This window comes from Silurus aristotelis (assembly GCF_946808225.1).
Source record: "Silurus aristotelis genome assembly, chromosome: 3".
Lineage (NCBI taxonomy): Eukaryota > Metazoa > Chordata > Actinopteri > Siluriformes > Siluridae > Silurus > Silurus aristotelis.
In genome coordinates, this window is record NC_139576.1 from 9,064,241 (window position 1) to 9,076,301 (window position 12,061).

The following is a 12,061-nucleotide window of genomic DNA, read 5'->3' on the forward strand; positions in this document are numbered from 1 at the left end:
AAGGTCTCAAGGTGAAGTGAATAAGTACAACTTCCTAAATGTACTTAGCCGCATCAGTGATCCTTATAATTTGACATATACATTTACATTTGTGGTATTTGGCAGACCGCTTTATCCAGGCGACTTGCTCTCAATCAAAAAAATACATTTTGATGCTGGTTTATTAGGACACGCACGAAGAATACCATCCATCTGAAACACTTTTGGGAGAGAAAATAGTTAGAATGCAAGTCCCCCCAGTAGTGCTAATTTAAGAATTGAGGATATAAAAAGAAAATGTTATATCTCTGCAAACCACCAGATGTCACTTTACTCTTTTCTTTCCAAGTGCGCTTTCAAAAACTAATTTGGGTGTCACTTTCGGAGAAAGCAAAAAAGACTTAAAAGATAGAACCCTTTTTTTAATGAGGCAATGCATAACATATTGTGAACTTCAATTCAAGAAGTGCAAACTTTTAACAAAAGACATTGTAAGAAAGCAGCTTTTCAGAAATAATATAAATATAATATAAATATATAATATATAATATTTTCAAATATAATTTTTCCATTTATTAATTTATCCAGAAGAAGCAAGCTAGAGGTGATGGAACTATATTGTGTGATTATTCCTAAATTCTCTTCTATAATTGTATAACATGTCATGAAGTGCAATTGTTTAAACATGAACTTATGAGCAATGTATGAGTAGGAACATTCATTTGTATATTATTTTAGTTCATATAATTCAATAATTTTGGTCAAATCAAATATCAAACAAAACAAGCAAGGACAAATCCTGACCAGAGGCCAAAAGTAGGCAATTTAAAGTGTCCCAGTACTATGAGTGTCACTAATGTATCCCTGTGCTAATATTAAAGTGCCAGTCCAGTGTTAAAGTGACAGTTGTGTAATTTGTGCAAATTCATTTTGAAGTAAAAGAGAGAGAGAGAGAGAGAGAGAGAGAGAGAGAGAGAGAGAGAGAGAGAGAGAGAGAACTAGGTGCTGGGTCTTTACTGGTTTAGACTCTGAATGGCCTGCGGGAAAAAGCTCCTCCTTATTCTATCTGTGTTTGCCTTCAAGGAAAGGAAGCGCTTCCCTGAATGCAACAAAGAAAAGAGTTAATTGTTGGGATGGCCCAGGTCTTTCACAATCTTCCTGTCGCTGAATCGGCACTGCTTGCTGTAGATGTCCTGCAGGTCAGTGACCTCAGTGCAGATTGTACGTTCAGCTGAATGCACCACCCTCTGGAGGGATCAGCCGTCCTGCATGGTGCTGTTCCCGAACCAGGAAGTGATGCTACCAGTCAGGATGCTTTCAATGGTGCAGGTGTAGAAAGTCCTTAGCACCTGAGGGGGTAGTTAAGTGTCTCAGACTTTACAGATGCTGCTGGGCTTCTTCACCAGGATGTTGATGTGGCAGGACCATGACAGGTCTTGCATGATGTGAACACCAAGGTACCAGAAACTGTCCACTCTCTCGACTGGGGTCCTGTTGATCTTTAGCGGTTGGTATGACCGCTCCTGCTTTGTGCTGAAGTCCACTATTAACTCCTTGGTCTTGCTGATGATCCGGAGAAGATTGTTCTCCTAGACCTCTCTCCAGGTATTTCATTTCCCTGTAGGTAGGCCGTCTCATCGTTGTTGAAGATCAGACCGACGACAACAGTGTCATCAGTACACTTGATAATGGGGAGTAGGAACTGGCCACACATGAATGTGTGTACAGAGTGTACAGCAGGGGGCTCAGAACGCAACCCTAAGAAGCTCTGGTACTGAGGGTGGATCCATTGACACAGAAGCAGGCTGAGTCCCAGGACCACCAACTTAGAGGTGAGTGTGAAGGGAATTATGGTGTTAAACGCTGAACTGTAGTACTCAAACATAATTTTTGCATAATACCCTTTTCTGCAGTCCATGTGGCTTATTGTTGTATGGAGAAGATGTGAAATATCTTCAGGACAGGAACAATAATGGACTGTTTAAAGCATGAAGGGACTACAGATTGTTCCAGAAAGAGGTTGAATATCTCGGTGAACACCGGTGCTAGCTGTTCAGTGCAGGTTTTCAGAACACGACCCGTGATGCCATCTGGTCTTCCTGCCTTCCTGGTATTCACTCTCCTGTATGCCCTCCTCATGTCATGCTCCGAGATGGTGAACGTGTTTACATTCCCATGTCTCTCAGCGTGCATGCTGTTTGGGCCGCTAGCGTGGTTTGCTGCAGCCTCGAAGCAAGCGTAAAATATGTTTAGCTCGTCTGCCGGAGAAGCGTCCACATTCCCCATTCTGGAAGATGGTGTTCTGTAGTCCGTAATTGTTCTTAGTCCCTGCCACAGGCTCCTAGAGCCACCATGTTGGAACTGTGACTCCAGTTTCCTCCTTCACCGCTCTGCGTACACTGTAAGACGCAGCCTTGTACCCGTCCATGTCCCCGGTAGCGAGCCCCGTATTGTAGGCATCGCAGCGGAATCTCAGAGCGTCGCGGATGGTTTTATCCACCCACGGTTTCTGGTTAGGAAACGTTCTGATGTTGGTTTTCTGCACCGTATCATCCGCTGGTTTCCCGATAAATCCAACAACCGCTTCCGTAAACATGTTGACGTCATCAGAGCTGCGACTGAACATGTCCCAGTCTGTGTCATGATGAACGGCCACCGATTGGCCAGTCCAGCGCGCGACCCTCTGAACCGGAACTTCCTGTTTCACCCTTTGTTTGTAAACAGGCATGAGGAAGATGGCGACTTGGCCGATTTCCCGAACAGTGTACCTGATTGTACCTTGTAGCTGTTCCTAGTTGCTGTTCTCACCTGTGAGAAACGCTATGAAATTAAGAAAATATATTATTGGGGATAATGTAATACATATATTAAAACGCAAATTAGTGAGAGAAGCAGAAAAGGCTTTGCTGGCCCTGACGGCTAGTCACTGATAAACAGTATAGGTGTGACCAACTTCAAAATCCAAAGTCTCAAAAATGTTTCAGGATGAACTAATTAACACGTTTATTTAGCATAATTTAAGAGCAATCGAGCTTTATAATAAAACCACTCCAATCCAATTGGTGGCGGTAATCCACTTGATTGACCTGGGAATGTTCCCAGGTAGCCTAGCGTTCTACGAGGCAGCTGAAGTGCTGCATTATGGGATCTGTAGTTTGTGTTATCAGCTTCATATCGCCGGCCCATTAATAACAATAATAATAGATCTATATAAAATTATCTTGCGGTCCATAATTGCACATCGGGCCAGATGTGGCCCACGGGCCTGAGTTTGACACATATGGTTTAAAAAGCTGCATCTCTGATGGTGCAGGAGTGCATTAGTGCAGCTTTCACATTTGGAAAGGCAAATCTATTTAAAAATATTATTTCCTTAAATTTTTATATTATCTCAGTTTAAACATTGAATATGTTTTTTTTTTTGTTTTATTGTGAATAGAATATGGATTTATGAGATTTGCAAAAAATTGCATTTGTTTTTATTAAAAATTTTGCATATTGTTTGTAATTGGGTAGTATGTTATACTATGATTAATCATCTTTCAGAAAAAGTCCTTAAATACTATCTTCTTCATCTTTTGGCTGCTCTCATTTAGGGTCACCACAGTGGATCATCCGTCTCCATCCTACTCTGTCCTCAGCTGTCTCTCTGGTTTGCAGTAGCATTACGTCCCTCACCACATTCATAAACCTCCTCTTTGGTCTTCCTCTTTTCCTCCTTCCTGGTGGCTTCATCCTCAGCATTCTCCTACCGATATACCCCATGTCCCTCCTTTGCACATGTCCAAACCATCTCAATCTCTCCTCCCTCACCTTGTCTCCAAAATGTCCTACATGCGCTGTCCCTCGTTTCTAATCCTGTCCATCGTCGTCACTCCCAACGAAAAACCTTAACATCTTCAGCTCTGCTTCCTCCAGCTCCACCTCCTGTCTTTTACTCAATGCCACTGTCTCTAAACCATACAACATCTCAGGTCTCACCACAGTCCTATAAACTTTCCCTTTCACTCTTGCAGATACTCTTCTATCACTAATCACTGCTGCTATCACTCTTCTCCACCCACTCCACCCTGCCTGCACTGTTTTCTTTACTTCTCGAACACACTCTCCATTACTTTGCACTGTTGACCCCAGGTACCTGAACTCCACCTTCTTCACCTCTTCTCCTTGCAACCGCATCATTATTTTGAAAGGTACTGGACTACATACTCTATCTTGTATGTAGTACAATACCTTTTGAAATAATGATAAATGACATACTCAAGCAAATTACAACATAAATTGGGAGGTTGTCATATGTGGATGATTGCGCAATTTGAAAGAGAGTGTAACATTGCAAATGTAAAATTTATTATACAGGCAGCAGTTGGTAAAGTGGAAACATGGGCAAATAAGTGGAATGTGAGATTATCAGTGGCCAAAACTCTGGTGAAGTTTTTCACTTAAAAAGCTATTCCAGAAATGAACCTAAAGTATAAATGCATAGATCAAATAAAGTTACAGAAATAAGGTATCTGGGAATGTAGGTGGATTCATGGTTGAATCCACAAAAAAATTAGAAAAAAGGTATCTCAGGAGACAGCAGTTAGCAATGGTTTACTGGACTAAACTGAAATACACCCACACACCCAATAAGAAAGTGTTGGGGAATGTTGGGAAAAGCTGCATGAAAAGAGCTGCATAAAAAGATTTGGATGGAGTGCTCCTGTGGATGCTCACATTTATATTAAAGAGATTATATTATGTAGTATATACTACAGTATATTATAAAGAAACACAGTATAACACACTGCTACATCACAGACTGGTATCTCATGCAGCAATAAGCAATGCCATTAATGAAGCAAGAAACCCAATTAACATAATTCAACAAGTCTTCTTTCACTGCAGCCACATCATCTCTAGCAGAAGCATCTATGTTAACCTTGTAATGACCCTGTGTTTTATTTTTTTTGCATTTTATCCATGCATTTCAGTTTTCTTGAGTATTTAAAATAAAGTCAAATTGTGTTTTTGTGCAAAGTCTAAATATAAATAGTTAATAAAGCTTAAGGGTTTTGAACTGTTTTGGATTACCTTTTCTCCTGATGTCCAGTTTTTCTTGAAAAGTCTGTCTTGTAAATATTATTTACATCTGCATTTACATAAGTGCGTCTGCAATTAAATTGATTTCAGCAGCCATTGTTTTTTTTATTCCACTGCAGCCACTGTGAAATTAAAAATTATCTAGTAAATCCACACAAATATAAAGGAGCTTATGCAGTTTGCTACAGATGCGGTTTGCAAGCTCTGGCTAGATCTCTAAACATCCAATCAAAGGACGTGGAAATGTTTACATGGTTGGACGCCTGCTGGACGGCCTTAGGGACTGGAGCTTGCAACCTGAATGGATAAAGCAGCAGCAGTGTCTGTAAAGGCTCAAAGCAGATAGATACTACTGACCCTAGCAACAGGTGATATGAAGACTGAAATCTAATTAGATAGAAGTGAATAGATACTCCTAGAAAGAGTGCACCTGAGATTAATTTAATGAAATGAAGAGAATAGACTATTGGAGACGGCCATTGGCCCTGACGGCTAGTCACTTATAAACAGTTTGGGGGTGACCAACTTCAAAATGCAAAGTCTCAAAAAAAATGTTTCAGGATGAACTAATTAACACGTTTATTTAGCATAATTTAAGATCAAACAATCTTTAGCTCAAAGCTCCAGTCCAGATGGTGGCGGTAATGCACCTTCTAGATTTGCAAACCGCAATCAAAGAAAACAAGATGGAGCCGCAACGGTGAAAGTTTCTTTTCGGCTTCTCCCGTTAGGGGTCGCCACAGCGGATCCTCCGCACGTTTGATTTGGCACATGTTTTACGCTGGATGCCCTTCCTAACGCAACCCTCCCCAATTTATCCGGGCTTGGGACCGGCACTAAGAGTGGCTGGGGATGGTTCCCTGACCGGGAATCGAACCCGGGTCGCAGCGGTGGGAGCGCTGCATCTTAACCACTAGACCACCAGGGGACCTGGAGCCGCCACGGTGAAAAAGGGCACTAATTCAGTTCAATACATCGTGCAAAATGGTTTCTTGTGTAACGGACTGGCGAGTCATTTTGTTGATTATTTTATCGTGTACTCGAGTCAGAGGTAATCACACTTTATAATTTACACAAAACACTATCATAATGTTTCTAAAATACGCTCGTGCATTTTGCACAATAGAAGTAATGATGGACGGGGTTTTTTTTATTTCTTTTATGCCGATTTTATTTGTGTTTGTGGTCCTTTTTACCGGCCGATTGTTTTTTTTTATTAAGTAATTATTTTTAATAAGTTACTCTTAACTACGTGTTTACATTTGGTTCTGATATACTGTGTACTTCAAAAGTTTTTTTGGGCAGAAAGTTTTCGTTATGTTTGTCTGTTCAGGAAATTTCATATTGATGTTTTGTATTCTGATGTTTTTTTTTTCAGCTATAAGAGTCATTGGTCAGGACGTGACTGTGACAGAAGGACATGATGCACAATTATTCTGTCAAGTGGTTGAGACATCAGATAAACTAACAAGTATCACCTGGCAACGACGAACAAAGAAAGAGCCGAGAAATAAAGACTTCTTTGCTGGTACTTCAGATGGGAAAGAAAGTCAAGTGAATGGATTGGGGGACAGAGTTAAATTCACAGGAAGCATCTCAGGACTCGACGGCTCAATTATTTTAGGAAATGTAAGTGTTTTAGATGAAGGAACCTACACCTGCATCTTCAGTGTATTTCCAAGTGGACCATATGAAACAGAAATTTATCTTTCTGTACAAGGTAAGAATCGCTATACTACTTTATACTGAAGCTGCATTGTGTAAACCATGAAAAATGTAGTGCAGTTTAATGTGATCTTTTCCACTCTAGGTTTGGGTCACACAGTGTGATTGAAGCCTTTGTGTGGTGGATGTTAGATGTATATGTGAAGGATAAACATAAACCAATTATATGAATATGTACATATTTAATTTACTGTGCCAAAAGATGTGTATGTATATAATCGAGTGGAGATTTGCCATGTGAAAAACAAAGAACAAAACCACTATCAATTTACAGGGTGTTAAATTATACTTAATGCTATAATGCACATCTCAAATGTGCATAGAATAAAACCATCAATAATTCATGCATTTTATTATTAATTTTACTTAGTTTTTAGTTCCTGGTGGTTTCTCTTAAAATCTATTAAATGAGCTTCCAGTTTATTTCAGTTTTATTTGCATTGTATCTTTAGCAATGGACATGAAACAATAGACATGAGACTCAAAACAGCTACAAAATATAAACGACAGATCGAAGCTTCTAGCACTGGGTTTTGTTTCAATTATACATTGTCGCCTAATGATGACATCAGCTTTAGGGTGAAAATGTCATCACTGGGCTGACTGAACAGAACCTGAAGCAGAGCAGGAAAACCTAGACATCAGTCTGGAACAGACTAACCTGTACAGATTTAACACACATGCACAGAAAACACGAACATGTTCGCTTAACAGAACACAACATTTTGTAATAGTTGGGCTTAAATGAATAAACTTTCTTAGTGCAGACATCTGGTAAAATGTGAATTTCCTTCTAGGATGAATAAAGTGATCTATCACTATCTGTAGACTGATTTAAATATTTGAACTTGAGTTTACTCTAGGTATACATTGGCTTTTGCCATTTTGTTTTTACTTTTCAGTCATGCAAAATCAATAAAGGAATGAAGTGCAAAATAATGTACAAAACTTGAAAGTCTAATTTAGGGTGTTTTCATATATAGTTCGTTTTAAAAGAACCAAAAAAAAAGAACAAGAAATTCCTACCGGATCAGTCATGGCCCGGGTTACCAACGACCGCCACAGGTATCGTTAGCCAACAGGGTACTGGTGGAAATTGGGCTACTGTTGGTCGAAGGAGGAGAAGGAGAGGAGGAAGACATCTACAGAGATGGCAGGGAAAGGAGCAGTGTAGGAGAGTAGAGGTTCGGGTAGGTACATTAAATGTTGGTACTATGACGGGTAAAGGGAGAGAGATAGCTGATATGATGGAGAGGAGAAAGGTAGATATGTTGTGTGTTCAGGAGACCAAGTGGAAAGGGAGTAAGACCAGGAACATTGGAGGGGGAATTAAACTGTTCTATCATGGTGGGGATTGAAAGAGAAATGGTGTAGGGGTGATTCTGAAGGAAGAGTAGTTTTTGTTAAGAGAATGGAAATGCCACTTGTAAATACTTATTTTAAGAAGAAGGAGCGTCATAAGGTAACGTATAAGAGTTGCGCAAGGTGCACACTGGTGGACTATGTTCTATGTAGGAGATGTCTGTGAAAGAAAGGGAGGGCAGTGGAGTGGTGCGGTTGCAAGAAGAAGAGGTGGAGAAAGTGGAGGATTTTCGGTACCTGGGGTCAATAGTGCAAAGTAATGGAGAGTGTGTTAGAGAAGTGAAGAAAAGAGTGCAGGCAGGGTGGAGTGGGTGGAGAACAGTGATAGCAGGAGTGATTAGTGTAGAAGAGTATCTGCAAGAGTGAAAGGGAAAGTTTATAGGACTGTGGTGAGACCTGCGATGTTGTATGGTTTAGAGCAGACATGGGCAAACTACGGCCTGCGGGCCACACACTGTTGGGTTTATTAATCCAGCCTGCCAAACGTGACCAACTTATATTAAAATAGGTACGGGTAAACCTTGTTCGAGTTTTATTTCCCCTGTAATGCCCACGTTTCACCAAAAGATGTCGCACTTCAGCTACATTGACCTTGTTCGTACTCTCTTCTCCTATGAGCCCTTCTGCAGAAATGAGCTTATCAAAGAAAAGTGGATAGTGAGCGCCGAGTGTTTAATACGGAGTGGACAACAAAATACTTTTCGCTTAAGTCCGATCGAGCATGTATGCCTAATATGCCAAGAAACTGTCACGGTTTTTAAAGAGTACAATATCAGCCATTACTTTGCACTTTTCAACTGGTGTCCTGTCCCCTGTCACAAGACCCTGAAACCACACCACGAGAAGTGCAATTGGAACTGATTGATCTTCAGTCTGACTCCGTCTTAAAGAAGAAGTTCAGCTCTCTTAAACTGAATGACTTTTATGCTTCACTTAATGAAGCCATGTTTCCAAACCTCTGGAAAACGGCACAGAAGATGCTGACTTTGTTTGGTTCGACCTACATATGTGAGCAGACGTTCATCGTCATGAACATCAACAAAGCCCCTCACAGATCCTGGTTAACTGACCAACACCTGGGAACTGCCACAACAAAACTTACTCCAGACTTTGATGAACTGGCAAATCTCCTCCTGTCAAATTTTAGAACCCATTGTGGCCCATGAGTCAAAAAGTTTGCCCATCCCTGGTTTAGAGACAGTGACATTGAGTAAAAGACAAGAGGTGGAGCTGGAGGTAGCAGAGCTGAAGATTGAGGTTTTCGTTGGGAGTAATGAGGATGGACAGGATAAAAAAAACGAGTTTATTAGAGGGACAGCGCAAGTAGGACGTTTTGGAGAGAAGGTGAGGGAGGCTGGATTGAGATAGTTTGGACATGTGCAGAGGAAATATCCCCTTTTATTTAGTTTTTTGAGTAAACAAAAGAAATGGGTTTATGGGTTGAGGAGAGTCGGCGTTTAATGTTATCTTTCCAAATTTCAGTAAGTGCACAACTTTCCTCCGGGGACCACAGAACTCCATGACCTGCCATGGTGAAAGGTTTTTCTGTTGTTACAGCAGTGATGTAACATGTCTACAGGTATGGGAAGCCTCCAGGTACACATATCAAACAAAATGCAAAGTGAACTGGGATCTCATTGCTTTCACATATTGCGACGATAACGAACCACAAGCGGACCCACAAACGAACCATACTCGGACCACCTCCGGAGGTTCGCTTTTGTTTTTTTTAAGGGGGGTCTGAGATCACATGGTTTGTTCACCTGTATAAGCTGAACCGCTCTGAGAGTGTTTGAAAGGGTTAAACGAACTAGGTGTAAAAACACCCTTAAACTCCACTATTGTTGTCATGCTTCTTATTTTTTTTTTATTACTTTTTTTTATTGTTTTTTTTTTTATTATTAGTTGCTCCTGTGGTCAGTGTGGGTACAGACCTTCATCCTGTTTCTGGTCAGACTGAGGAAATTTTAGCAACCTGCACTGCAGCCAATTCAAAGCCTTCAGCAGAGGTGTCGTGGAATCTAGGTAGTTTAAGAGACTATTTTAAAGTACATACTAATCACACTGTGGACTCTGAAGGAAGACACACTGTTACTAGCAACCTGATTGGCACTGCATCCAAGGAGCTAAACCAGAAGAAGGTTCAGTGTTTGGTCTCACATCCTGGATTAAAGGAGAAAAATCTACTGGAATACACATTGAACATTTACTGTAAGTTACCAATTTGCTCGCTTTTTTCAAATCAGAAACTTTGTCACACAAATGAGTACAAAGCTCTTCTTATTCCTTTCATGTTATTTAAAGTAGTAATACAAGTGTCTGTTGTACAGGCATTGTGCCTTTTTTGATGGAAAAAAGATTGTCTAAATATATTTTTCTTTGTCACAGGCATTAGCATAAATAGTACAATTTGCAGTGAAATGTTTGTAAAAAAATGGTCTGTGACATCAAATGGAAAACATTTGAAAAAATTAAGGAATACAATTTCAGTAGAGGGATAAAGCAGAGTTTACAATGTAATCAAATATAGAATTAAAGTAGTGGGTCTTTAGCCAAAAAAAGCAGGTTGAGATCCTGAGTGTGGCATGTGGTAGAGAGTGTGGAGTTAGAGGGTGTGTGGTCAAAAAATGTAGTTTCTAGTCATTGGTTCACTCTCCTGGATGAGGGCCGGAATTTCTCACAAAAAGAAACTCATTATAAATTTGTGTTTGTCTTCAGGGACCAGAAGCATTAACCTGAACCCCCCCACAAACATCTCATTTAGTTGTTTGGAGGACTTGGGTACTGTCTTTCAGCCTTGGTCCAGCACCACTTGTTGCATATAGACTGCCGGTTAGGAAGCTCAGTGCGGATGTCATAATCAGTTTACCATCATCAGAGTGTTGATGCGACAAAAACGACACGTCCTGCGTGCTTTTAAATCTGTCTACTCTCTGTGAAGTAGAGAAGTTTCCAGTCTTGAATTTCCCTCTTGAACTTGACCCAAGCCCTATAGCTATCAGCATGTAGGATCATGGCACCCAGTCAGTATTTCTTTACAACTGAAAATCAGAAGTTAATCATGATTAATCTAAAAGTGACCATGTAAAACAGTGCAGTACTTTAATTTGTCATGTTTAGTGAAAAAAAAATTAAAGTATTGATTTTGTTTTTCAGACCCTCCACAGTTGGTTTACATAAATTTAACAGCTTCTCAAGGGGAAACCCACGAATTTCAGTGTGATGTAGATGCCAATCCAAAACCATCACACTTTAATTGGAGCAGGTAATGGAGCTGAATCATTTGTATATGTTTACCAGAAAGACCGCATTTGATCTAATTTAAGGACCCATATTAAATGGCTTTTTAGACATGAGACAAAGAAATACCTGCATTTTTTTGGAGACTGCCAGCAAGGTTATTTAATTTAACTGTAGTAACAAATAACTTTTTCTGGTCCCCTGGTGGTCTAGTGGTTAAGATGCAGCGCTCCCACCGCTGCGACCCGGGTTCGATTCCCGGTCAGGGAACCATCCCCAGCCACTCTCAGTGCCGGTCCCAAGCCCGGATAAATTGGGGAGGGTTGCGTTAGGAAGGGCATCCAGCGTAAAACGTGCCAAATCAAACGTGCGGAGGATCCGCTGTGGCGACCCCTAACGGGAGAAGCCGAAAAGAAAGTTTAACAAATAACTTTTTCTATATACTTTTCTTGAATTCTAGTATTATTTTGAAACGGTATGCTTTTATAATAATTAAATTTATATAATTATTGATCTCTATTAATAATTCAGTCTGAACAATCCAAGTGTGAACTTTTGTAGTCAGATCACTCTACTCTGTCTTTTGTGGGTAATGTAGTATTACAAATAAATGTATTGTCCTTATAGAGACAAGTTTTATAAAAGCCACTGCAAAGTTGCTGAAGAATCT

The 12,061-nt window shown here is 40.3% G+C and overlaps 1 protein-coding gene and 1 long non-coding RNA gene across 10 annotated transcripts in view; one reads left to right on the top strand and one right to left on the bottom strand.

Annotated features, from left to right (window-relative positions):
* Nucleotides 1–840: 840 nt before the first annotated feature.
* On the bottom strand, nucleotides 841–3,052 carry LOC310723495. Its single transcript, XR_014532701.1, has 2 exons — nucleotides 1,755–3,052; nucleotides 841–1,723 (listed from the first exon to the last, which is right to left on the bottom strand). It is a non-coding gene; the product is annotated as an uncharacterized lncRNA (long non-coding RNA).
* Nucleotides 3,053–5,994: 2,942 nt separating this feature from the next.
* LOC310723689 (nectin-1-like) overlaps nucleotides 5,995–12,061 on the top strand; it is a 62,418-nt gene continuing 56,351 nt past the window's right edge. For all 9 annotated transcript variants that reach the window (XR_014532740.1, XR_014532741.1, XR_014532742.1 and 6 more), the window contains exons 1-4: nucleotides 5,995–6,115; nucleotides 6,443–6,784; nucleotides 10,057–10,362; nucleotides 11,308–11,416. Coding sequence is in view for 6 of the 9 variants with exons in the window: in XM_083537071.1 (XP_083393197.1) it covers nucleotides 6,049–6,115; nucleotides 6,443–6,784; nucleotides 10,057–10,362; nucleotides 11,308–11,416 (824 nt within the window). In the remaining 3 variants the exon portion in view is untranslated. The remainder of the gene's footprint in view (nucleotides 6,116–6,442; nucleotides 6,785–10,056; nucleotides 10,363–11,307; nucleotides 11,417–12,061) is intronic.